A 26,375-nucleotide genomic window follows, 5' to 3' on the forward strand; every position below is an offset into this window, starting at 1 on the left:
ATCCGCGAAAGGTGAGGTCCTTCAGCGGCTTCCCGGCGACGCTGTCAGGAGCGTTCTGGCACCAAGATGTCTGCGGCAGCCGAGCTAACGGCGCTGGGGCGGTGCTGGTTCTGGCTGCTGCTGGGGCTGCAGGCGGTGAGCGGCCGCTCCGGGGAATTCGCATGGGGCTGAGCGCGGCTGCGGCTTCCCGAGAGAGTCAGAGAGGGTGTGGGGGGGGTGGGGCGGGAGTGAGACGTGTCCCGCAGCGGGAGGCGGGGGCAGCGGGCCCTGTCCTGCCCTGCCCTGGGGCGCCGGCTGGTGTCTCGTCCCGCTCCTGCCTTCCCGGCCGCCTCTTCGCTCTCTCTGTTGGAGGGTGTTCTCCGCTTCTGCCCTTGTCGCTGCCTCTGCTCCTCCAGACTGCGGGAGCAGCGGTTTGGAGCCGGAGCAGCCTCCGCCTCGGCCCCGCTTCTCCCGGTCAACTCCGAGAGCGGGCCGGTCGGGTGTTGCTGTGACTCCTTGAACAAGCGTATAGGCTTTCTCGAGCATTTTTAATGGGACCTGTCTGTTGTTACAACCTTCGTGAGCCTGGTTATCCATAGTAACAAAATTAAGAATGGGTTTGGAAAGTGAAGCTGGGTGGCTTTCGGTTTCTTCAGCGTGAAGGGCTGTCCCGCCAGCTCAGCTTTCTCTGGCTTAAGGCACCTCATACCCTTAAAGTTCTGACCCACCCGAGCTCCAGAGACATGAGGCTGTACAAAAGACCTCTTCAAATCTTTCACTATAATAACTACTAAGTACTTCCTAAAGCGATTTGTATAGATGCTGAATTTGCTTTAATATATTAAATTAATGTGAAAGCAAAGCAGTCACGTGATGTGTACTTGTAATCAAAGCTTTAAAGGAGAGCATGCTGCTGAAATGAGGCACATTGCTGGCTAAGTAGGTGGAACTATGTTGTCATTTATTATAATTAGTATGCTTATTATTTCAGGATAGTACAATAATTACAGTACTAAAAATTGTGGAAAAATACTGGGGAGGGCTAGTTTCTCCTTCTTTTTTATTTTATTTTTTTTTACTATTCCCTCTCCCTGCGGTTTTATAACCAGAACTTCTTCACTGATGTTGAAGACTTTATGTGCTTTCATGCACTGTGTTTTGGTTTGTCCCTCCCAAAACCAGAAGAGTATTTGCCTTACATATGTAGATGTAGAGGTTCGCTGGGAAAAAGTATGAGGAGTGTTGCTGGTGGAAGCAAAATGACAGTGTCATTAATACCATTTTTGCTCCCAGGTGAACAGATTCTAAAGTGAAGAGAAGGTGACAGTAAATCATAAAAGGAGGAGGGGTGGATGGCAAGCAGCTAGGTGCAAGAAAACTGTTTTGGCTACTGTCGTCATCATTAATTTAATAAGTGAACAATAATTGAAATATAACTTTGGCAGTGTTTGGCATCCTCTTTAGATTTTTCTCTATTACTGTGATGGTGTTATATTTCTTATTGCCAGTATCCTTCAGAAAGGATTAATAATAGATTATTCCAGTAGAATAGGGTCCTGTTTTTGCTTGCATGCTGTTATATATAGAAATTACTTTAGCAGTGTCCTGTAGGAAGATGAAAAATAGCTTTCTGCCTGACGGAATAGTGATTTCAGAATAATTTTCTGTACATTATACTTTTCTGTTTGTGCTTTACCTTTTTTTTTTTTTTTTAGCAGCTACAGAGAAACGGAATAATGAGGCATCTAGTATATTTTCTACCAATTCCTGATCTATAACATTTCCTATCTGTCACATCAGTGACATCTTTGGCTGTAAGTTGGCCACTATAGGAGAAGAAATGGGTTTTATCTCTACCTGACTTGGCTATGCTGCGTATATTAAATGATGGGTGGATGTGACAAGAAGTCTGATTTGTTGAGGGACAAACTTGGTTTTTCTTCTCTATTTTTCTGTTTGGCCCAGCATAATTCCTCTAACTCTTCATCTGTTATCTTCCAGTCCAGTTTGCTGGTATCGTCTCAGTCTCTGGACACAGAGATGTTTGATGACTGTTTTGTTTTTAGATGATATGGGTTTTCCCCAAGGTCTTTAACCCAGACTGAGAAGCATCTGGGAAAAGTCTGCTCGCTCTCCTTTCTCAGTTTCCTCTCGCACTTTCCGCTCCCCGGCCCCTCTTCCCCTGCATACAGCTGGAAGGAAAGGTGTTAAAACTAGGGTGTGAGAAATCCCTGTGTAAGCAAAGTGGGAATGTGGAAACAAAACCCAAATATCATTTAAGTGCTAGGATAGTTGGCAAAATTGCTTTTGCTGCTCATTAAAAAAAGAACTGGTGTTTTACATAGAAGCCGTGTAATTGAGTTGTGTATTTTAATGTATTACTACTATATCAGAATTGCAGGTTTTCATCTACGCTTCCACATTTAGTATGCGATTTTCCTGTAACATTAATGCACGCATGAAATTAAAATCTTACTTGTATGCCTTGTTGAGCAGTTTGGTCTGTTTCATCACTCCCTGGTTGTGCTTTTCCCAAGCTTAGCTCTTATACTTATTTCCCAAGTGTGTTTTTGGTGATATGAAATTTACTTAAATTGTTTTGAAAGAGCAGGCTTTAGAGAGCTGTAGGCATATGCATTTCAGCTGATTCATTATGGTTGTTTTTTTTCTTAATTTGGAACTAGCAATAGGAAAACAATAGAGTTGTCAGAAGTATATATAAATTAATTTTGACAGGTCTGATACCTTGAAATGTATGTATTATGAGTGCCTAGAATTCACTATTAGTTTAAGACTATTCTTCAAAATAAGGTGGTGTTTTGCACTTTTGGGCAGACCATTAGGCATTACTGTAAAACTGTCACAGAGACTAAGTTGTTCTTCCTAATCATTAAAGCATTTAAATCTTCCTTTCTTAAACAATTAATTTAATACTAAAGTATAACATTGTATTGATTTTCAGATAAGTGTATACGGAGCACAGTTGTCATCAGAAGCTTGCAGAGAGCTGGGCTTCTCCAGTAACTTGCTATGCAGTTCTTGCAACCTTCTCGGACAGTTCAATCTGAATCAGTTGGATCCATTCTGCAGGCAGTGCTGCCAAGAAGAAGCTCAATTGGAAACAAGAAAGGTGGGTTTTGGACCAAATCCTTTGTGGAATAATTTAACACATTGTTACTTTAATGAAACTTCATTTTAAAAATACATGAGAGCCTGTATTATAATCTCAAGAGGAAGATTCTTTGATAGTCCAGTGTACACAGGGTGTAGATCTGCAGACTTGCCATGCTGCTCTAAAATAATATCCCTGTATGAGCAGAGGAACCTTTGGTTCTGTGACGGCCCTTCTCCAACGTGAAGTGACTAATGGGAGCTACATCGAGCTTCTTTCAGTGAAACGATGTATGGGATTTGGAAAGGGCAAAAAAAGAGAGTAAAGAGACTGGTGTTCTTGATCACAGCTATTGCTTGGCCACTGGCCCACAGTGTAATGTCCAGGGTAGTTCAGCTCAGTCCCTGGGAACAAACAGCTGGTGCAGCCGTCAGGTAAACTCCTGAGCAGCAGGAACCTAACAGGAACAGGGCTGCTCAACTCTGTTCTGCACCAGTGAGAACAGCTAGGTTCTAACAGCTAGAAATATCAGGAATTATCTTGCTCAGAACCCATGCTGTGCTTCGGTCAGTTAGACTAAGGCAAAACCTTTCCTTTGTAGTAAGTAAATAAATATCTCACTTAAGGTATGTCAGCAAGGAAGAATTTTTACAGAGCTGTTGAAAAGAATACATGCTTTCAAATGCGTTGTAATTTAAGAGAATTCCAGAGTACATTGAAGACTAATAGGTTATCAGGAAAGTAGAGACTTCAAGGAGAAGAAGAGGTGTTGAAATTATTTTTAAGGGCTAGGAGATAGCTAAATAACCGACAACATGAAATTAATGAGGAAATCTAGCAAGTTTCTCCTATCATATTAGATTCAGCGTAATATTAAAAAACCCCCTTAGCCTATAATTCTGAAAAAAAAAAAAAATCACTGACTACAGTGTTAGGTACAATATATTAAATATCAAGAAGCAAGGTTTTGAGATTTGCAGGGAATTAATAATTAGCAGTTCATTAATATTGAGAGACTATTAAGGTAAGAGATAAGACTCTAAATTGTGCTGTGTCCTATATTGACAGAAGCATGGTTGCAGTAATATTTCGGTACAATCCTTATGGGACTTACTATCTAATAGTTTTTCTTTGCCAAGTTTATGAATCTTAAAAGGAAAGTTTGTCTCTGGACAATGTTCCAGTTCTTATGCATGTATGTATACATATACATACACAAGCTGAAAAGTTTCACAGTAAAATCTGATTAAATGTACTAAGAGGGAATGGAAGAGTAGGAAAGGCTCTCCAGCTGTGCTGTGGTTGTGCACCACAACCAGTAGCAGTTGTGGTGGCAGCAGCCAGGAAGCCTCACGTAAGGGGCAGGTGCTTTTATTTATTCAGGTAATATTCCTACAGTTTTGCCTCAGTGTGTATAATGTAGCATAAGAACTTGTGGAGCAGGATAATTTCTGTTGTCATTTTTGGGGGAAAATAAACAGGAAGAGTTATGTTGCATTTCTGTCAGTGTGACTTTTGAGGGGGAAAAAAAAAATCTGTCTTTATCAATTTATCAATTATTTACTCAAGGGTATAACTTAGTTTGTATTGTAAACATTGCATTAATAAAAGTTGGATCAAAAAGCAGAATTTAAATCAATAGATGTTTTTCTGCTTATCCTGAATCAGACCTGGATTTTACCATGTGGATAATGGTGAAATGGATGGGGTTTCAAGGTTGTTCAACAAATCCCCTCACAGTGAACCAGAACTTGTATATTCATAGGAACTGAGAGATTGCATATTACAGGTTGGGTTTTTTTTTTAATGTATTTGTGTTGGTTTACCCAGTTTCATTTTCTGCTTGTGCTTTGTAGTAAATATGAACAATTTGCTGCTATAGTACAGTTCATTATACGTCTTGATTATTATTTTATCTTTTCTTACTTCTGTAACATTTTTGAAGAAAATTAATTCTGATGATACTTGAGATTTGGATCTAGCATGTTAAGTGTCGGCTTGAATTACAGGAGTGATTATGATACTTTTCACAAATGATGTGTGAAACATGCCCAGTCCTGAAAATACTTTGTGCTGCATAGCATCAGTGCAACCTCAAATGAGACGTTTATAGATTTCCACTGTTTCTTATCCTTGAAAGATGTTTATTAATGCTGGTCTTGTTATTGGTCCAGTATTCCGTGAACTGACATTGTGGATAACAGCTGTGAGGTGCTCTTGTTACCCAGTGTTTGTCTTGCTCTTAACTTCTGCTGACACCCATCCAGTGAAATATTTTAGTTACTTCGTAATTGTACTGTGGGTAAAATGAAAAAAAACATATTTTGGTTATTTTCTCCTCTTCTAGAGATTTTGTATTCACTTTCAGACTAACTCAGCAGCTCCTTTCAACAGTGTTGCTCTAGACAGCTGCAAGTTTTAAGCCTCAGTCTGTCAGATGCAGAGTACTGCTGGTGTATAAAACCTAGAAGGATGAAATGGAGGTGAAGCTAACTGTGCGTGAAATTGTAGTAGCAGGAGAGATTGTCCATATTTTGCAGTAGCTGAAAATAGCTGCACTCCATCTGCAGCTTCACTTACGCTGTGTGATCGTTTCAGACATAGTTATAAGCATACTCCATTAATTGTGTATTATAATCTTAGATTTATCTCAACAATATATGTGTGTCAAAATCCAAATTGATTTTAAGACTCAACTCTGTATTGAAATTTGCATTATATTTCACAGTTGCACTGTGCAGCATTGCTACAACCCTAAAAAGTCATCAATATTTCTACACAGAGCTTTGAGATATATTTTGCTGACTAAGATATGTTGAACTTCAGCATTTTAAATTTCTGTTGTCATGTATTTGTCATGTTGTAATGTTAAGGTGTTTGGTGAATGGGATAACGTGACATCAAATATAAGCAAAAATTGGCCTGAAATTTGAAGCATGAAGATGGATGGTTTAGATGACAGGTTGTCATGGGTAACATCACATGTGTATATCGTACACTATTTCTAAATGTAAAGCAAGGCAAACGTAACGATACAGGAGTGTATATTCATAGCTAAAATTACATAGAGATGGGTAATAACTAATCCACTATGCAAATTTAAGCAAAAACATCTAAAATGCTGAGATTTTTAGTAACTTCCCTGTGCACAGATATTCAGGGTTGTCAAAATATTATAAGCTGTCAAAGCATGGCTTAATAATTTATTGGAATATCTGGCCCCTGCATTACTAGGAAAATGAGAGAATTAGGATTATTTTTCACCAAACTTGTTCTAAGTGTAACAATATAAATAACTAAACTATTTCAGAAACTTGAAATGGATTATTGTGCTGCAAGAGGGAAGGTTTTCACCTTGACGCTCTTCCTGCACCAGTAAATACAAAAGTTTCCTTACATTTTTACATGAAAATATTATGAAATATTAACCTGAAATAAATGTGGGCAGCTTAAACTTTGGCTATTACTTTTTCAAAAAAATCTTAAAGCCCGTCTTAAGGTTGCTTTACATTCAGATCACCATTTTACATCCTACCTGAACCTACAATGATTTTCAGTATTTATGACTGCTCTTTGAAATTTAATACAAGTCTATGGACATAATGGCATTAGCTCGAGACAAACAATGGATGAGATTTAGAAAACAGTGGTATTCAGTGACCTTTAGTAAGTATTGTGTTTTCTCAACATTTTGAAAAATGCTGAAAACGGAGAAACAACTGGGGAGAAAGTCCTAAGGATGCATACTAACTACTCTGGGAAATGGGGAGAAAAGTCAAAGCACAGCAGAGGAAACTTTCCTAGAGTTTTATTAACACATTTCCACTGGCCAGTCAGGTGAGCATGTCTTTATTGCAGTGAGGCTGGTAAAAGGTGTGGCAGCTGGATGTGTTGCAGACCTGTGCCCTGGCTGTTACCTTGTAACGAGTGTTGTACTTAACCAGGTACTTTCACATATCTGCAGGGAGATCATACCGTGTTTTCAGGGTATCAAGCTGAGATTTGCTTCCTTGCAATTGTGGGAAGTTATTTTAAGATGTGAATTGTTTGGCCGGTTTCAACACTGCAAAACCATAGAACTTTTAGCCTGTTGAAAGTGAAGCCTGGGCTCTTACCCCTTCTTCTACATTGGCCACCTGTTTCTGCAAAGTAACACACTATTTCTGGTAGGTTTTTGTGGGTGAAAACTATAGAGGTGAGGGACTATATACAGAAGGAGAGTGTATTATGTTTATTTAGCCCATGTAATAAGTAGCTGTGAATGTTCAGCTTGGTCTGTTCTGCAGAGAGGATTTTAATTTCACTGAAAGGTGAAAAATATGCCTATACAAATTTGGTTTTCTGTAGTCTACCTTATCTGTCACTCACAACAAAATTGTTACTGAGACCTTTAAACATTCTGCATATATGCAGAAACTGTTCCTAAGAAAGGGTTGTTTTAATCCTAAGAGATAATACTTATACTCTCCTTATGATATAGTTTGACCATAACTTAAAACCAATTCTTTCGGTGGTGTTGGTGTGAGACCCCTCCTGGAAATAAAATAAATAGTGTAATATTAGTAATAAACTTGTCCACTGTAATTATGACTGCATGCTACTTTTAATAAAAAATAAATTGAAAGCTCTTTTAAAATTCCACCTTTTTACATGTGCTGTTATGAATTACAAGGAGGAATAAGGTAATGTCCTTGTTCAGGCATACTTTTTAAAACTCAAAATAGTTTACAAAACTCACAATAATTACTGAAACTAGAATAACTTGAAATGCTTTTAATGCTTTAGGCTACTTTTGTGTGACCCAATTTAGTTTAATTTTTCAGGTTTTTTTTTTTTCTTTTCATTTCACTAATTAAAGTGCTGCACTCAAAAATTACTGTTGGCTGCTGGCTTGTTCTGCCAGAGGCTCTTAATATGAATAGTTCCAATGAAACAGTCTCGTGTCGTTTGTTTCAACCCAATGGGTAAAAATAGAGAACGACTTAGAATTCGTTGATATCTCAGTGGTGTAATGTAAGTGTAAACCATATCGATACTTGTATAAATGAATTAGAATTTTAGATTGCTTGTAGCTGTTTCTCATAAACCCCAGCTTTTTGTCTTTTGATGTGTTCTATAAAATCCTTTGTCTGCTTCATAAAAATCAAATTGTGCTTTCACATAGCTGTACTCCTGATTTCTAACATGCTACTGAAAGATGGTTCACGTTCACTGTTTTTACCAAGCGTGACTTTTAAAAGTAGCATGATTCAATGACAGCATATTTAACTTAACACTAAAGTAAATAATCAGAACTCTGTAATTAGGTCTAACATGCCGAATGACCTCCCTTCAAAGTTTGCTTTTCACTAAAAAGTGTCCCATACAGCTCACAGAGGAATAACTTTATGGGGAATAGCGATAGGGAAGTTGGGGAATTGAGATGATTACGGCTGCTCTAATTGAGAAGGTCTCTTGTCATAGCACTGTTGTTTCAGAATATTATGCACAGCTATTCCTTGTACTAAAAATGTCCTTCTCACAAACTTTACCATAGACACTCTTTCCCTTCTTAGTGTACATGATGTTATCAGCAATGAAAATGAATGTTGACAAGCAGTAGCCCTGGATAAGGAAGGTGCAGATAGCTACTCAGTGCCTAAGACAGAAATTTACCGTCTTTTGTTTGGATCAGATTCACCAAAGGTTCATCTCTGTCAGATAAACTAAGATAAAAATAAATTATCTGTGTGTAGTAGGGCAAGCCTTACATATGGAAGACCTCTTTCTAGTCTTATCAGTGAAAAAGAAAAGATTAGGGAAATGATAAATGTGAATTTACCAAATATGAGTTAAAATTGTTGAAGTGCGCCTGTGCTGGTGCATGGAATAGGTTTATCTAATTAAGTCTGACTTCCTTCATCCGAATACACATCTGGATAAAATACTGGGACTTTGACTCTACATTTGTTGAAGCAACTTCAGAAAGTATGAAGTCTCCAAATTACTTAAATGTGCAAAATGAAATAAATAGTTGACAAGTTTTGTTCTCAATGTTTTCTTTGCAACTCAATGCCTAAGACAGATACTTTATTTTTAAATAAAGCACATTCTGGAGAATAAAGAGATGTTCAGAGATTCTACTTCTAGAGTTAAGTAGGTGGTTAGATGGCAAACTTAATCCAACAGTATATTCCAAAACTGGAACTTAAACTGTTAACTTTCTGTCTCTGCTGTTTTGCTTACATAATTCTATCCACTAGATCCATGTACATAGGAGCCCTTTTCTCTGCCACCCTCCTCTATTCCACTCACCCCCACCCCACTCACCTAAACTGGCCATTCACACCACCTGATCCACACTGCAGCTCCAGAGGTCTAAAGCTGATGATTGCTCCACTTCTGCATTTTTCTCTCTCACCCTTGTGCCTGATCTCTTGCACACCCGAGCTTACACAAAACCATTTCAGAGAGCAAAGTTAACAAGAAATAGTCTGCCAAGAGGGGAAGTTGTTTTGGAGCTTTTTAGTGGTGGTTGTAGGTAAAGAGCAAAAAAGTTTACATAATACTGCTTGGAGGAGATTGTTTCACACCAAAAATTAAACGCTTAGATGACACATTTTCTGTATGCTGAAGATTGCAATAGTAACACACAACTATGTAATTTACTTACAGAATAAAAAAGTTGAGTCTTCTACTCAAAGCAGAACTCAAAAGTTTTGAAGATTTCCACGGATACAGATTCTATTACCTTTCTTAGTAAATTGTTTCAGTGCTTAAACAACTTCATTGTGACTCTTTTTTTCACCCTTATATTAATTTGGAATTTCCTTCCCTGCAAATGGGTGACAGCTTAGATTCTGAGCTTTGTTCAGAGGAATTTGCCTGTAATACATTGCACTAATCACAGGAATAGCGCTATAGCACAAATTCTAAGAGTTGGGCATCTCCCTTCACGGGACAATGACTTGTGAATGGGAACAGTTTCTATGTTACTAAATTTACTGATGACATCAGTTTGGAATGACGTGTGTGTATAGCAATGACTTTATTGGCTTTCTGCATTACAGACCAGTAATTCATAATGTGCCTGGCAGGGAGGCCTCCTGCCTGCTCCCTGTTAACCCACACATTCTTGCTCATTTTCTGTTGCCAGAGAAGGGGAAGACTAGAGAGGTTTTGAAAACTTCTGTCCATACGAATACACTGCATTCTCTCCCCCATAGAAGAGAAAATACTTCATAGTTTGTATCTCAGTGTATATTCCTCTATTTTAACTAATCTAGTTTTCTAGGAAAAATAACGAATTGGTAGCTGTAAGCGTTTAGGAAATTGCAGAAGAAACTTGCACCCGAATCTCTTTTCTTTATGTGACTTCATTTATCAGAAGAACAAATATAAATTTTTAATATGTTTTTTTTTTTGCTTCCTGGGTGGGTGGGACACACACAAAAATAATTTGCATGCCTTTCAAAAAAGTCATCATGCGCCCTATTATAAAAAAATACCAATTTGCAAACACCGAGGAACTTTGGCCCATAAGAATAATATCTGTATTTTAGCAACTTTTCTTTGAAGTAAAACACTAGTATGAGTTGATAGGGGATGAGGTTTCTCTGGCAGATCTGCTTATATAGTAATATGGAATCAAAAATATAGCGAATTTCAGAAAAACAAGAATTATTTGTATTGGAAAGAGATTAGTTATTGGTAAATATTTAGTGGAAGATTGTCTTGTATCTCAGCCAAGTGAAAATTCCAGAGTTCTAGCAGTAGTCAGAAGTTGTTTTACTCCTTGTTCTCAGAGCTTTACCTTATTTTTTAAACTGTTTGATATTAGGAAAATATACAGATACTGGAGAGAATCCCGATTTTGTAAGATAGCTATTTACCATGGTGTGGCTTTAGCCTAACAACCTGGTTTGTTGCATGTTTTCAGATATGATCATGCCAGAATGTTTTTCAGCTGGTTGGAACAGCTGTACAATTCCAGTTTGAGTGACACGTTGTAACCTGTGCGGGGCCAGGCTCAGTCAGTAGTTAGGACAAACCAGTGTGCAAAGTATAGGTGCCATAGGAGTAAAATTAGGGATAATTTGTTGTATTTTGCAAAACTTTTTTTTTGTCAGCTGTGATCTAACACCATTTTACTATGATCAAGGAGCCATCTCTGTTAAGTACCATTTTTTCCATTTGGTTTGATCTGAATTCCTGTTTGATTGTAAACACTAACAGTTATACAGCAGCAGCTTCATAGCAGGAATGTAATTTTTCTTCTGCAGTTTTCACCATGAGTAATTGTGATAAGAATACTGTATTTATTTCTAAATGAAGCATTTCTGGAATTTCACAGACATTACTTCAGTTCCCTTCCTAATAACAGGTGAAATGCTTTCTTTCACCTAAGTTAAGGTTCCTTTTTTTAATTGCTGGAATAATTATTTTTACAATACATATTTTCTAACACTATTCTTATGTGAATGGTTGTTTATTCTGTTGTAATTACCACTTTCCTTCATCATTAAAGCAGACATGACAGATAGCGTGGTTTTCCTCCTCTCAGTTGTGAAGAGCCATGTTCATTACATCGGTGAAAACTATTACAAGACATTGGGGTGCTTACAAAAAGCTTTTGAATGAAATTTAACTCAAGTTGATGCTTGGTAGAAGGTCAGGGGGAAGTTCAGATTTCATCACACTAGCCTTAGAGAGCATACTATTAGAATGCTTTTGAAAAAGCTGAGTTATTTTTATAGACGCAGACATGAATCAGCCTGGAAATCGTAACAGCACTAGCTTTGGATGGTAAAATGGACACTAGGAGTAGTTTAAAGAGTCTTTATTTCATCGCTTGTAGTGCTAAACTCATTTTGATGGGCGCTAAAACAAGTGAAGCATTATTTTAAAATGAACTAACGTATGAGTTAAGCATTGTGTAAGGAACTGAGTGGTCATGTTCGTGTGCCCGCACACCGAGAGCTCCGAGTCATTCCCAGTGATGCTTGGACACAGTGGGCGCCTTCACGGGCGCTCTGGGGAAATCTGCTCTGGCCGCGATGGGCTGGTGGCAGCAGTAGATAGTAGTAACAAGTCTGCTTTTGTTGTGGGCTCAGCGATGCAAATAAACCTGTGTTTCTTGCAAAAGACACCTTTGTTTAGCGTTATAAATGAAGCCAATTGATTTTTCATTTTTTCTAGTCTAGCCATCTAGAGAGCAGCTGTTTGTCCCAGCAGGAATCGGAACTTTTTTGTACCAGCACAGCTGGGCTTCAATTATGGCAGAGTTATAAGCTCAAAATATAGACATCAACAACTAAGCTGTTTTCTTTGTTAAACTTCCATCAGATATTTCCTAGCAGTGGTTTGTAGTTACAAGAAGTCTTAGATATGTTAGATTCCTGCAGTGATCTTGTTCCATAGAAATCCTTGTTGAACAGGAAAAAAATAAACTCTAAGAATTATTTACAGGAATGAGAATTGAAAAATGTTGGTTTTACTGTTGTCCTAAATTTGGATGTGCTTAGTTCTTTACACACATATATAAAGTAACTGGTTAACTAATAGAAAAAGGCGATTTATTCCTTTGTCTGCTGCTTTCTACTGTCTTCTCGACAAAAAGCTGAAGATAACTGTCAGTATCAGCCAACCAGTCTAAATGTTCAGTGTATGAGTGAGTGTGCGCACTGATATCTAAATCTAGGATTGCTGATAGAATTGTCATTGAATATTGTCTATAGAATAATGAATAGAAAAAAAGGTGAAGTTTATAATCTCACTATTCCATGTCTCCTCCATCTTTGTAATTATTTCATGTTTTAAGTCCAGAGGAACTTTAATTATGTAAGTGAGTATCTGAGCTGTTTATCAGTGTCTTTTTTTAATTAAAATCTTCTTTGGGTGGTGAAAAAGAGCTTTAAAAAAATCTGGTATTTTTGATCTCTTGAGTATTGTTTCATAGCAGTTCTGGGTTTTAACAATCAAATCTTTATCTTAAATGTCTAGTTGAAAATGTAAATGTAGTTAAGCAAATTTCTGAGATGCTGTTCTGAACAGATAATGTAATGTGACATTTTTAGTTCTGTTTCCTACGAAAGTCATGACTGCTGATTAGTTCGTGTCAGGAAAGAAATCGTGATTTTCCAGCAAATTATTTGAGTATTTCCTGTGTTCCAGTTCATAGTGTTTAGGAAACTGTTAGTTGGACCTGAATTCAAAGGGTTCATATTCTGAAGACGTATTCCTGGCTCTCCATAATGCTTACAGAGGTGTCAAAGTGTTACTAACACTGTCTTGGAGGTTTCTGTTGAATCAGGTGTGCTTTGCTTTTATGATTTGTCACTCCTTTTTCAGAGTGGTTAGCACTCATGACATTTCATAGGAAAAGCTTATTTTTCATTACATGTATCCACAGTTCATATTTTAAGTGAAATGTGAATTTACTTCATTTCATAAGGTTCTGTTTTTCCATGTCCTGACTTGCACATGAAAACACTGTCTAAAAGAAAATGAAAGCAGAGGTCTTAATTGTTTATAGAAATAATTAATTGAATTAAACATTTTTAAGTGAAGCTTATTCTGTCAGCTTCTGTATAAACAGTGGGGTTTCAGGATTAGAAGGACATGATTTGGTGTACAGTATTGACAATTACGTGTAAACTTTACAGTATGAAGTTTTATCTTAGTAGCCAGAAAAATCTGTTGTTAATTTAGATTTAAAATTAAGCAAACTATAGAATCAATTGCATGTTGCCAAAAAAACCCTCAAAAGTTTAAAAACATGTGATAGTGTACATGATCAGTAGGTTTTTTTATTTTTATTTAGATACTGCATCGAATTGAAATGAGCTTATACTTTGCTTTAAGAACATTGAGTAGCTTGCATAGCTGATAGAAGTGATTGACGTCAAAGTTGGCCCAGCCTCTGTACATCACTTCAGCTAAGGCCTGTTAATGTTTTCTGTCCTCCTTCTGCAATCACAATGAACTGCAATAAACTACTAATAGTTAGCCCAAATGAGAAGTCTAAGTTCACTGCCTTATCTTTATTATAAACAGTATTTCACTGTCCAAGTTAGGTTTAAAATCAAAACTAAAATTTCACAAAATGAGACTTTCTTAGTATCTTTGGGGAGGAAGAAATAAAACTTTCCTATTATGAGTCCATAATTCCCATTATAACATGTCTGATTGCATTTTTTTAATGAAGCTTTGCTTCTAACAGTATATCTTAGGTGATCTTCTCTGTCCTCTTTTTACATTTTCAATATAATGAATGGAAATTTTGATGTATCTTGAGTGAACAGTTGGTTGTTGCATAAATCAGAGACAGGTCTGGAATGGCGATTCTATTTAGGATCTCATTTGTCTGTAGTTACCATCGACTCAATAGCATATTGTCTCCTCAAAGAAAAGTAGTTCAGCCATAAGTAAACTAGTAATTTAGATTTTTAGTATCATTAACAACTTCTATTTATTATTACAGCTTTATGCAGGAGCTGTCCTAGAGGTATGTGGATGAAAATTGGGAAGGTTCCCTCAAGTCCAGGGTAAGTAAAGCCACTGCTATTCTTTCAAATATGAAATTCTGTCACAGCCGAATGACAAAATGTGCTTTTTAAGTACTACTACAAGTAGTCATAAATTTTGTATATTATATCGGGAAAGTTGCATTGACATGAGACTCATAGAACTGGTCTCCGGTAATTGATAAAGAAATTATATTGTGCACTTATGGAACTGCTTTCTTTTCATAGATCCTGCAGTATAATTGTTTTGTCGGTGAATAATGACAGTCAACTAAAGCAAACGGAATACAGTGGTGTAGAAGGAAGATCAGTTACATCAGTGTGTGGTGGGAGGAAGCTTTGGGAAAAACATCTCTGAGAAATTTCATAGTGGAATTTTCTTACAAATGGGGGAAGATTTTAGGTGATAGCAATACTTGGTGTTTGTTTCTCTGTAATGAAAAGCATAATACTGTACTTGGGACATAGGTGGACATAGAGAAGAAAGGTTAACGTAACTTTAGACATAAAATTGCTTAAACAGCACCTCTCCATCTCCCATGGCCAGCGTTAATACCTCCCTGTTTGAAGGCTGACTGACAAAAAGGTAAAAAAATACAATTTTTTTAACAGGTTACAATTAACAGAAGTTATGCTGCTTTACACCCCCTCCTGCCACCCCTACCTGCACACAGTTCAACTGACTGCAATACCAGAGCAAAGCTATTTTCTCTTTCCTGCTGTGTACAATGCCAAACCAAGAACTGTTTAAATGACTTGTCTTGTTTCAGGGGCGTGAGGAGATCAACTTTGGTAGCACAGGAGTCCATATTATCTCCGTGACCATTCAAATTTAGCAAATGTTAAAAAACATAGCAAACAGATTCCCAACCGTTATTGCGCATTCACTCAGCTTCTTTATGGTTGTGAATTTGTACGTTAAGTGCTCTTTGACCTGTAGGTTTGAAGGAAAAGGTCAACCTGTCAGCCTGACTCCAGCCTGCATTATGCCCTCAGTTTCTGCTGTGTGCACACCATTAAATACATTCCAAAAGGGGAAAACTGACATTTCTTTTTTTTTTTTTTTTTCTTTGCAATTCTTAGTTATCTAAACCTGCTCAAATATTTACATTCCATTAGTCATATGGCTTGTTTTTTAAAATGACTGAATAAATTACAGTCATTTTCAGTAAGTTCTCAGTTTTGACTACCAGTTCTTCTTTGGTACAGTAACAAGAAAAAAAGGACTGACTAGTGCACTGAAAGATCTCTTTTGCATTTTCATCACCAATTTCTGCCGTTACCTTGTCTAAATTTATCTTGACCGAATTTACTGCTAGGGTTTTAGAACAAGTTAGAAGATGGGATACATTTTAAGAGCATATTTAGAATTTTTTAAAAGCAATAGAGATTCTTCCAGCTGGTGTTTGTCCTCACATTAGTATTAATCTCCAAATACTTTTACTTAGATTTTTCCCTTGATTTTGAACTTCTACCAGAAACAGTATGTAATGTCTCCATCTTAAGACATTAACATTCAAGAAGTGTTTTTCTTTCAGCTTTTCACTTGGATGTTTGCTGGGGAAGTTTGGTTGCCTGAAGGTCATGCTGTCGCTTTTGAAGCATTGTCTTTGTAGGCTTCACTGAACTGTGCAGCCTGTCATTGACAATGTCCCATTGCAAATAACTCGGATTCCTTTCCCGTAGCTTCTGCTAGGATTTTGTTGGGTTGAGTTTGGTTTTGTTTGTTTGTTTGTTTCAGAATATACACAAAGTGGCACCACTAATTGGAGGACTCTGTATGTATTAGAATTACTTGGATCAGTACATGTTAACTTCTCTATCTGACTGTGAAGTCTTTAAGTACCCGTGTAAACTGGTTTGTCACTTGGCTTACTCCTGCAGACCTGATTTGTCACTGACTTCTTCTGGATTATATCTTATTTGACCGAGTGGGGTTTTTTATAATGAGATTCACATCTTAAAATACATATATACTAGGATAAATATATAAATATATATATATATATATATAAGGATTAAAATCTGTTGAATTAATAAAGGTTTGTAAAAGATACACAGTAAGGAAGTTACACAGTTGAAAAAAACAGTGTGTTTCTCACGGCAACTAAGTGTGGTCTTCTATGGTCCTTCTGTATCAAAATTACTGGTTATATAATTTTTAGCTACAAATAGTTGCTGAATACACCTGTGTGCCTGAAATGTGAGAAGCATTACATATGGAATATATTTATAGATACTGGGAAAGCAAAGAAGTGACAAGTGATGAAAAAAATCTAGTCCTTAGCAACAGGATGAACAAAATCTAGTCCTCAGCAGGATTATCTGAATCTTAAACTGAATGTTATTCTTTGTAATATCATAACAAACTACTAAATGCTTTTGTGAACATGGCCAAGGGTATCTGTTACGTTTCTCAAATACAGCTTCTTGTGGTGTCAGGTAACAGACCACATTTCTTTAAGTCTCTTTAATACGTTCAGTACTGAAATATTTTTCCTGCTAAGTTTCCCTTAAAAATAAATTGCTCCATTATAAATGCTGTACTGTAAAATTAATGCCTATATTAAATATATTTTGAAATTATTCTGTATAAAAGTCCTTTTAGATACTTATCATTTAAATGCACTCCATCAAAGTAGAACATGGAAAACGTAAGTGACAAGATTCATAGATGAAGCAATATCTTATTATACCAGGTAACACAGAAAATGTGGCATCCATAAAACTAAGGCTCTGGAATAGAATAAGTTAGCTGGGCCAGTGATTAATCTAGCCCATTTGTTTCAAGTTGACTTTTCAGTGGCAGCTGTGTTCTGTTCATGATGAGATAGGAGATCATGATGTCTAGACTCCTGCGTTCTTTCCCGTTTGGTTAACAAAAACTGAATTAGGCTGTGTTTTTTCATTGAACATTTCTTTCATATTTCTCTGCGTTCTCTTTGTTCATCGATAGAATAGCTCTCACCTCTCCATGTGTGACTCTCTTAGTTCAGAAACAGACATGCTCCCAGCAAACCTGTTACGGAAACAAGGTCCTTAATCCTTGAACTCACCCAGTCTGCAACTACTTAGATCCTCTGACTCCAGAGTCAGTAAGCACTCTATTGTATTGCCAAGTTCTGCAAGCTTGAAGGGGACTCTTTTAGCTACTAAAATGTAATTTGTTATGGGATTGTATTTTTAGGTAAGATCGCTTATTTCATGGTTGTTTTCATTTGTAATTCTTAAATACTGGTGAAAGGAAGTTAGAAAGTTAGAAACCTTAAATTTTACATTAGTAGAAACATTAGTAAAACTCGGGGTAAGAAATGCAGGATATTGTAGTGGGAGCCATGCATGGTTTTACCATAATCTTTTGTAAACAGATGATAGACAAACTAAAAGAATACTTCTCTTCAGATCAAGCTGAGGAGATAAGCACCTTAAAAAAAAAAAAGCGTGCTGCTGCTTTTCAGGACACAATCAGCATTTTGGATGAGACGTGTCTCATCATGAAACTGTGTATCAGTACACAGCATCAAGAGTTCGGAAGAAGCTGAAAGTTTCTGTTGACTAGAAAAAATAACACAGAGAAGGGTATGTCCAGTTCAAAAAGCTGGATGAGTCCCCATGGGCATATGTAGTCTGCACATGTTTTAGAACAGTAAGCAAAGGAATAAATATAAAGTAAAAGCACAGCTTTTTAAATAACAAAAGGATTAGAAATTTGAACAAGTGGACTGTTCTATTGCTGACAGATACTTAATCACATTAGATTCTTGCTAGCGGACATGCTGTAGCTTACCAGGAGGAAAAATTGTGCAGTAAAAATTTATTGCTGACCTTGTGCTGAAGATTTGACTAGTTCTGACTTGTGCTTTCCTGCCATTAGAATCTGCAACTGATATAACAGAGACAGTAAGGTTTTTTAATCACTTCCAGGTCTGTCTCATTTGAGGCCATTATAATCCTTCTGATGCTTGCAGAAACAAGGTTAAAAACATTAGTCTGTGTGTACAGTTGTTTGAAAACTAGTGTGAGATTTTACTGCCATTATATATTGGCTCTTGTTCAAGTATTAAGAGAGCGCTTTAATTTTTTCTCAACAGCATTTTGCATTTTTTCAGTTACAGATCAAGCAGGAGACGGTTGCTCCTAAAGCAGGAATCTAAATAATGTGAATATTCCTGAATGTAGACATCCTTGGTAGTCAGGATCATGCCCTTAATATATAACAGTAGTTAGTCAGCTCTGTTTAGAAAGTTATACTGAGCATATACACCTGCAGCTCTGCCTGGAGAGATCTGGCATCACGTCCATTTTGGGTCAGGATGTTTTCTTATGGTACGTCCTAGTGTACCGCAGAGAGGATAGCGCCGGCGTGCAGGCATATACACAGACTTGCCGCTTGGGCATGAGTGGTTCTTAGATTCCTTAGTAACCTCCATGTAGGCCTCTAGGCTTTAATTCCAACAGACTAGTTTTCACAGGCTTTCTCCAAACAAAGAAGTGTTGCCTATCAAAACAAAGTGACATTATAACGATGTCAGTGAGTTTCTCCATTCTGCTGTGTTCATAGGCAGAGGCTGCTCTTAGGTCTTCAGAATCGCTGTTCAGTATTACCTCTCTTTCCAAAACCGTTTGGGGCTGTCAGGCTTTGCAACGCCCATACACACCTGACCTTTTAGCTGAGGCCGATTGTGTGGCAATGAGGGCTGCTGTGCAGGCTCACCCCAGGCTTGCCTTCAACAGACGGCATATGCTTTGCTATGGCACATGTTTTACAAGAGCATAAGGTGAAGTGATTGCCTTAACATTATGTGAAAGGACAGTTGCAGAGCTGGCAGTAGAACAGCTCTGACTTCTAGTCTGGTGGTTAATTCAGCGGAACGTAGTGTCACGGCACCAAGCTCAGGGTTCATCTTGTGGAAGTCAAAGTGGAAAGTGCTCACCCGTGGCTGGGTTCTATAAGTGCATGTTTCTCTGCAGTGTGTACTCTCTAAAATGGGGAGATAGCTAGGATTTTAGTATTCAACATCAAACTACGAAATAGTGGCATAAAGATGTGCAAGTAGCCTTCAGACACAGGATGACAGGAAGCAGCAATGTTGATGTGAGGGTACAGAGGGGAAGTGTTGGGCAGTGCTGAAGGTGGAGTGTGTGCACCATAGTGTGTGAGAAGCGGCAGCCACATGTCCCAAAATGTGTGCTGTAGCTGCATCTGACTCCCAACCCCATCAACTCCATTCAAAGGCTGTTTATTCAATTTAGGGCATGATTATGTGGGGGAAAACAAAAAAGTGTTTGATGGGATAATCTGTATTTTTAATGCATGCCAGTATAATAGTTTCTCATTTTAGCTTCCAAAATTGAGAATATACAAATTGAATTACCTGTACAGTAACTGTTTTTCATTGTTGCATTGCGAATTCAGGTAACTAATGCAGAAAGTCACTATGATCAGCATTAGAAACAAGTATGCCATTAGCAGAAACCCATTTTGTTCCACCTGTCTAAAATGTCAGGAAAAATGCTCTGTAGTGCTTCAGCTTTCAGAAGATTTAGACATTTGATATTGATACAAGTGTGTAATAGCTGCTTTTAAAGTGGCAATATGTAATACTGCCTGTAGAATACTTTCTTCTTCCATCTAATTCTTTTCCCATTTTATGCAAGCTTGTTCAGTCCAGCACTGGAGCCAGAGAACAGCCACTCATGTCCAAATGAGCTTTCATCTGTCACTGAAGTAACAAATCCTCACACCTGTCACAGGCCTAAAGAGCTGTAACCTGAGTTCACCCCCAAAGGCTGTTCTTTGTTACAATGGAGTTCCACAGTTCGGATTTACTTCTGAAACTTGATCCGTTTTACTATGTTCTTTTACAGTTTTTCTTTAAGTTTGGCAATTAAAGTTACCCAATGTAATGACTGCTTCTCATAACCTCCTTTCCATATAAAGCTCTAGAGACTGATTACAGCTTTACATTTCAATTGAAAAAAAAAGTTGAAAATTTTCCCATGGAATAGTTTGACATGCTTTGGACTTAACAAATAATAAGAAATGTCTTTGCTACTTTTTTGCCTGTTGATGACAGCCGAGACAATTAACAGGTCACAGGGACACTGGAGTTGAAAATTATGTCTTTGTGAATTTAAATCAGAATTGAACTGCAGTGTGTGAGTAATTACTGGTTATTTAGTGCTATTTGAAATTGTTATACAAGAACAGGTTAAAATATGAGATTAGTGTATAGTTGTACAGAAAGAACAACAACAAGCCGTATTTTCTTCTTCAAGGATCTAGTACAGGGTGTCAAACTCCTTTTCACCGGGGACCACATCAGCCTCACAGCTGTAGAAGTAGTTACATTGATACAGTCCTAAAATTACATTCGGCCCTTTGAAGGCAACCGCGGGGCTGATGTGGTCCCCGGTGAAAATGAGTTTGACACCCCTGATCTATTTTATCTGACAGCTTGTTGGGGCATTGGTATTTTTCCAACTTGTTTATCCTGTGGAGTGGCTGGTGCAGCAGGCAGAGTGTATTATTTTGGTGTGTATTGGGAGCCCAGTGGAAGAAGGAAGAAAATAAATGCCACTCTGTATATACATACTGAGAAAAAGTGTTAAGGTAACTGTCTCCAGTAATATAAAGATAGGTATAAAGATGCCAGGGGACATCTTTACAATTACTGAGGAAAGCACTACGCTTTGTGAGGCAGTATGAAACATGAGTCCTGAGGTTGCACTCATCTCCATGCACCAGCTGGATGCACTGCAATTTGTGAGAGATTCATTGTTGCATAACCTTGAAAAAGCAGCTTTAACATGCAGCTTATACCTTTGTAAGAGTCAACCCTTACTGGCGGGGTTCATCCTTGGGGAGCCTGTTGACATGCTACACGAGTGTCCTGAATCCACTTAATGGCAGTACAGATACTAAATTCAGCCTTTAGCATTACGTGAATGTAAGGAGGAGGAATGTAGACTATGCTGTTTTCTAAATAAATTTTAGATACTTCTAGAAATCGGACATTTATTAGGCAGAAGTGTTTGGAAGCAGGGGATTATGCTCACGCTTTGTCCTGAAGTAGTTCATATCATCATTTCTTTTTAAAGTTAACGCTGACACAAGGCCTGGGTTGTGCTGTGGGGATACAGGGACTGTGCTGCTGTTCATGTTTGCGGACTAGTGCTTCGAGTGAAGAACTGTTAGGGACAGCTCACCTCCGACCTCGACTTCTCTCATGTAGCTACGTGACAGGCCACGGAGTCCGCCTCAGAGCTGATTGCCTTTAGGAGTGTCAAGAGAAGACGGGATAACAGCTTCTTGTTTTCTGTTCTTGTTTCCTTGCTGGTTTTCAACATGTAACCTCAGATATCTCTGCAACACAAGATCACCCATCTTGTTTGCACAAATAACACCTCTTCCCGCAGTTTCCCCTCTGCCCTTTCCCCCACACCGCCACAGCCTGTGCGGAGTGTGCTGTATTCAGCCTCCCTCACAAACCTCTTCAGCCAGATTTTGATCGTGCTAACACTTTTCCTCACATTTGTGTATCGCAGCAGCATATGGGCCAGTCTGCTGGAGACTGGCACTTGTACATGCAGATAAACTGACTTAGACAGTTGAATTCATGTTTGAGAAAAAAACAGGCAGATATGAAGCTTGTTTGAGATCCTGGCAAAAATAGGGTGTTTCTTAGGCACAGTAGGCTTAGTAGTATGAATTTTGTGAGGGTATTAAGAATTTTAACTTTAATATACCTTCTAAAGCATCGTTCCAAAAGAAATAATTCAGGTGATACTAGCTTGAATGTAAATCTACTTTATGCAAGTGAAGAAGAGTTTGATTATCTTTCTTTCTTTCCTCCAAACCGCAGCTTTTGTCAGGAGTGATAAGCCAAAACTCTTCAGGGGACTGCAAATCAAGGTGAGTAGTAACTTAAATTTTCATTTGAGATGTTAGGAAGAGTTAAGCTTGGTGGAGGCAATCTTCTGTGGCTTGTTCCTTATCTGCTGATCAAGTAATCCTGTAGCAGAGGACATATATTTGCATTGCCAGTATAAGTCTTTACGAGTTACTGCTGCTAGTATTAATTGGGTTATTGCTCGGTAACTGTTTGGTACCAATTCTTTGTTATTGTTCGGGTTTGGGGTTGGTTTTTTGTTGTTACTTTATTTAATCCAAGAAAAAATATCCTGGAACACATACGTAATAGCAGATGACAAGGGAATGTGAGGTCTTTACTCTGTGGATATCTTGGATTTCCTCAAGCTTATTCTGCCATAGTTTCCTTTTCTTCTTTCCAGTTCTCCCCTCATTTTCTGATGGAGCCACTATTTCCAATCATTCAGTGATTGTTAGATTTTTCTCCTCCCTTTCAGAATTTCCTTGCTATGTTCTATGATTCTGTTTTTCTTCATAGTCTTCAAACATCCAGCTTTATAGAAACGTATATACTGAATGATGTTTCTCTTGACTTACATATATGCAAAGCTGCATAAACTGCACTGCCTTAAACTCAAACAATTCTTTGGTTTCAAGATCTAGTGTAAGACTTCACCTTGCTCTTAAAATCCTGTGTGAACTTCCAGCATACTTCATAGATATACATCTTGATTCTCACATCTTGTGCTCCCATCCCTGTTCACCAAATGGTACCATCTGGAATCACTTCATAGCTATGCATGGCTGCAATAAGTGATTTGTCGTCTCAGCAGCAGATTCCGTCTAAAACAGTTTTCCCCTGCCTGTCTCATGCATTCATGTCTGTGTGTCCTCCCATTTCTTTCAAAAGCTTCCTCTCCTTCTGCATGTCTGGCTGTTTCATTTTTATTTTAAACTTTGTAGCTGTATTGAACACCAAAGCAGTCAAGACTACAACTGGTACAGAGCACTACCAGAAAAAAATGTAGTGCAAATGGTATTTATTTTCCCAGACTTTTGGTAAATGGATTAGAGATGCCACTAGCTTCATTAAGTAAAATCAACTAGCTTAGCTCAGTAGGGTAAAGTAAAATACTCCTGGGGAAATGTTTCCATAAACTTAAATGGTTAGAGCCTTCTAATACTGCTAAAAGCTTTTATTTGCATTACATATTTTGTGACTTAGTGAGTGTTCAGAAGCATTAAAGCATTATGTTACCAGCAAAGCCTAGTAGGCATAGATACAACACAGCAGGAAGGAATGTGATCGCATTAGAAACTGATAGGAGAACTTTGAGCTGTTAAAGTGACTGGAAACTTCTAAAATGGTGAGGAAAAGTCATTCAGCTGCGTAATTCAAAAATGCGACTTCAGTAACTTAGAACAGTTGAAGCAGAATACCATTGTTCAAAGCTGGGCTTATGGCATTGCTGCCCTGCATATGCATTAGCTTGCGTAGTAGGCCAAGGAGAGCAAGTGGTGTTTTGCACACAGACACAAAATCTCATTTGGCTTGTTCCTCCACTTTCCTCTCTTTGACATTAAATGCAGGTCAGGAGTCTGAACTGAAGCTGTTTCCTACCTGTTTTACTTAAGGCAAGTAACTCTGTTCTGGATCTCAAGAAAAACATTTGCTGCTCTTAATGTGTTTTAATTTCCCGTGTCATGAGGGCTCTTTGTCCCTTAGCCCTTCTTTTCTCCCACCTTCATTCCTCAGGACTTGGCAAGAAGGCAGCTGCTCCAGAGCTGCAAACACTGGCCAACTGCTGCTGGTGGAGCCTGCAGCCTACAGCACCTCTGTCTTTAAAGCTTCTGTACAGTGTCTCCCCTTCTACTGGTTCTGCCTTTGTATACACATACAAACTCTAGCTTTGAACATCATCTTCTTTGAATCTGGACAGGAGGTGAAAAAATACTGGAGGAGAGGAGGTAGCAGCATAGAGGAAGCTGAAAAACTGGTCTCATAAGCTTAATTTGTTTTTTTTTTTATAGATCTGTATTCTTCAAGAAAAGTAGAATACGTTGTTATTAAACACCCCAGTAATGAAATTCTTAAAATCAGAACAAAATACATTGTGCTGAAATATTTATAGCATTAAGCATTGTGAGGAACAACCAGCCTTGTCTCTCTGGGGGTTTTTAAGAGTTCTAAACTTTGCGTTTTTAAAGCTTAGAACACAGCACAAATTGTATTGCCAAGGTTTGCCCAGAGTACTCCGATTTTATTTAGTGCTCTGTTCTTAAATATTCGCACTGCATAGCATCACTCTTTTTACTTTTCTTGCTTTGACATTTTTTTTAACTGATGTAAATCAGCTGGGAAGAGAAGTCTTCATATGGACAACGCATTTCCCAGCCCAAGGTAACTGATTTATTTTGTTTCCTGCAGTATGTGCGTGGTTCCGACCCTGTACTAAAGCTGCTGGATGACAATGGGAACATTGCAGAAGAACTGAGCATCCTCAAGTGGAATACAGATAGTGTGGAAGAATTTTTAAGTGAAAAGTTAGAACGTCTATAAATCATTGCTTTCAGTCCTTTTTCCTTTTCATGTTTTGTCATGGTAATCTCCTCAGATGTAGTGTGCTACAGTTTAAAAAAATCATTCCAGCTTCTATATTAATTTTAAAGTATCTGTTGTGCTGTACTGAACATCTTGTAATTAGAGGAGGAAGCTTCAGCACGCATATCTGACAAGTTGACAAACAGAATGGCTCATCTTAATATATTTCAGCTCTTAATGCATTTATCACTAACAAAATGCTTCATTTCAAAGTTAATTATGTAAATATCAGTTTGTTATAATTGGACCTGTTTTTACAAATGCTCTTAAAACTGAAGAGCTTCAAATAATAAGTGAAATGATGACCGTGCTTTTGTCTGCTGCTGTTTATAAGTCAGAAGCAAAAGCAATGTACTCTCTCCCAAAGAAACTTGACCGCTAATGCCCTCCTCTCTTTTGTATTGGAACTGTCCTTTTTGTAGAAGCATTATTTACAGTGAGTATCTAGTTCACAGGTTTTGAAGCTGAAGGAGGAACTCTCATGCTCTGGTACAGTGAAACATTTAGTAAGTACACTTTAGTGAAGACTACATAGAAAACCACCGAGGTGTATGGAAGTCAGATGTCAGGTGTGCTTTACGTTAAGTGTTTTGCTTCAGAAAACATGAGATACAAGTCTTGAAAAACCTTTCCTTCTGACTTTCACCAGTTTATTGGAACTCTGTTTATCAAATCAATTTATAAACTGTTCTTTTAAAACGTATATTTTTCTTTGTCAGCTGAAATGTATGTGAACAGGGAATATAGATGGTATGTATGGTAATGAGTCAAAACCATTATGACTTGTCAGTTTTTTTCCACTTAGAGTGAATAAATATGGTAAAAGCAAGAATAACGTGTTGGTTTTGTTGGTTTTTTTTTTTTCCTGAAGTCTAATTAGCAAATGAGTGTTCCATGTAGCTACTTAATGCACAACAGATTTTGGTTGGATGGGTGTTATGCTATGGCCTGAATGGGTACTCAGTTTTTCTCTTCATATATATCTTTATATCTCAAGAAAATTCTCTACAACTCACAGATTTTATTCCCAGCTTTTGAGAAAAAAAAAATCATCAGCTTCATAGCAGAACAATAAACTTGGGACTCATACTACACTAAATTATCAGAAGTAATATACTGAGGTGATTTTTTTAGGCATAGGCTCCTGAGTTTTTATACCCAAAATATCCTTATAAACTCTGAGAAGGTGCATAGAGCTTGGTCTCATGATGTGATCCTCATTGATATCTCTCTCGCTCTTATTCTCTGCTTTTTGCTCCTGTCCTTGTCAAAGATGCTGCTGGTCTCCCACGTGACTGGCTGTGG

At 37.8% G+C, this 26,375-nt stretch overlaps 1 protein-coding gene across 1 annotated transcript; it reads left to right on the forward strand.

Annotated features, from left to right (window-relative positions):
* The first annotated feature begins 18 nt into the window (after positions 1-18).
* Positions 19-25,905, forward strand: SELENOF (selenoprotein F). The gene is made up of 5 exons (XM_065842462.2): positions 19-135; positions 2,942-3,109; positions 14,553-14,616; positions 22,461-22,510; positions 24,897-25,905. The coding sequence occupies exons 1-5, from the start codon at positions 67-69 to the stop codon at positions 25,026-25,028; spliced, it is 483 nt and encodes a 160-aa protein (XP_065698534.1). The 5' UTR covers positions 19-66; the 3' UTR covers positions 25,029-25,905.
* Positions 25,906-26,375: the final 470 nt, after the last annotated feature.

Source organism: Patagioenas fasciata, chromosome 6 (genome assembly GCF_037038585.1).
Source record: "Patagioenas fasciata isolate bPatFas1 chromosome 6, bPatFas1.hap1, whole genome shotgun sequence".
In the NCBI taxonomy this organism is placed as follows: Eukaryota; Metazoa; Chordata; class Aves; order Columbiformes; family Columbidae; genus Patagioenas; species Patagioenas fasciata.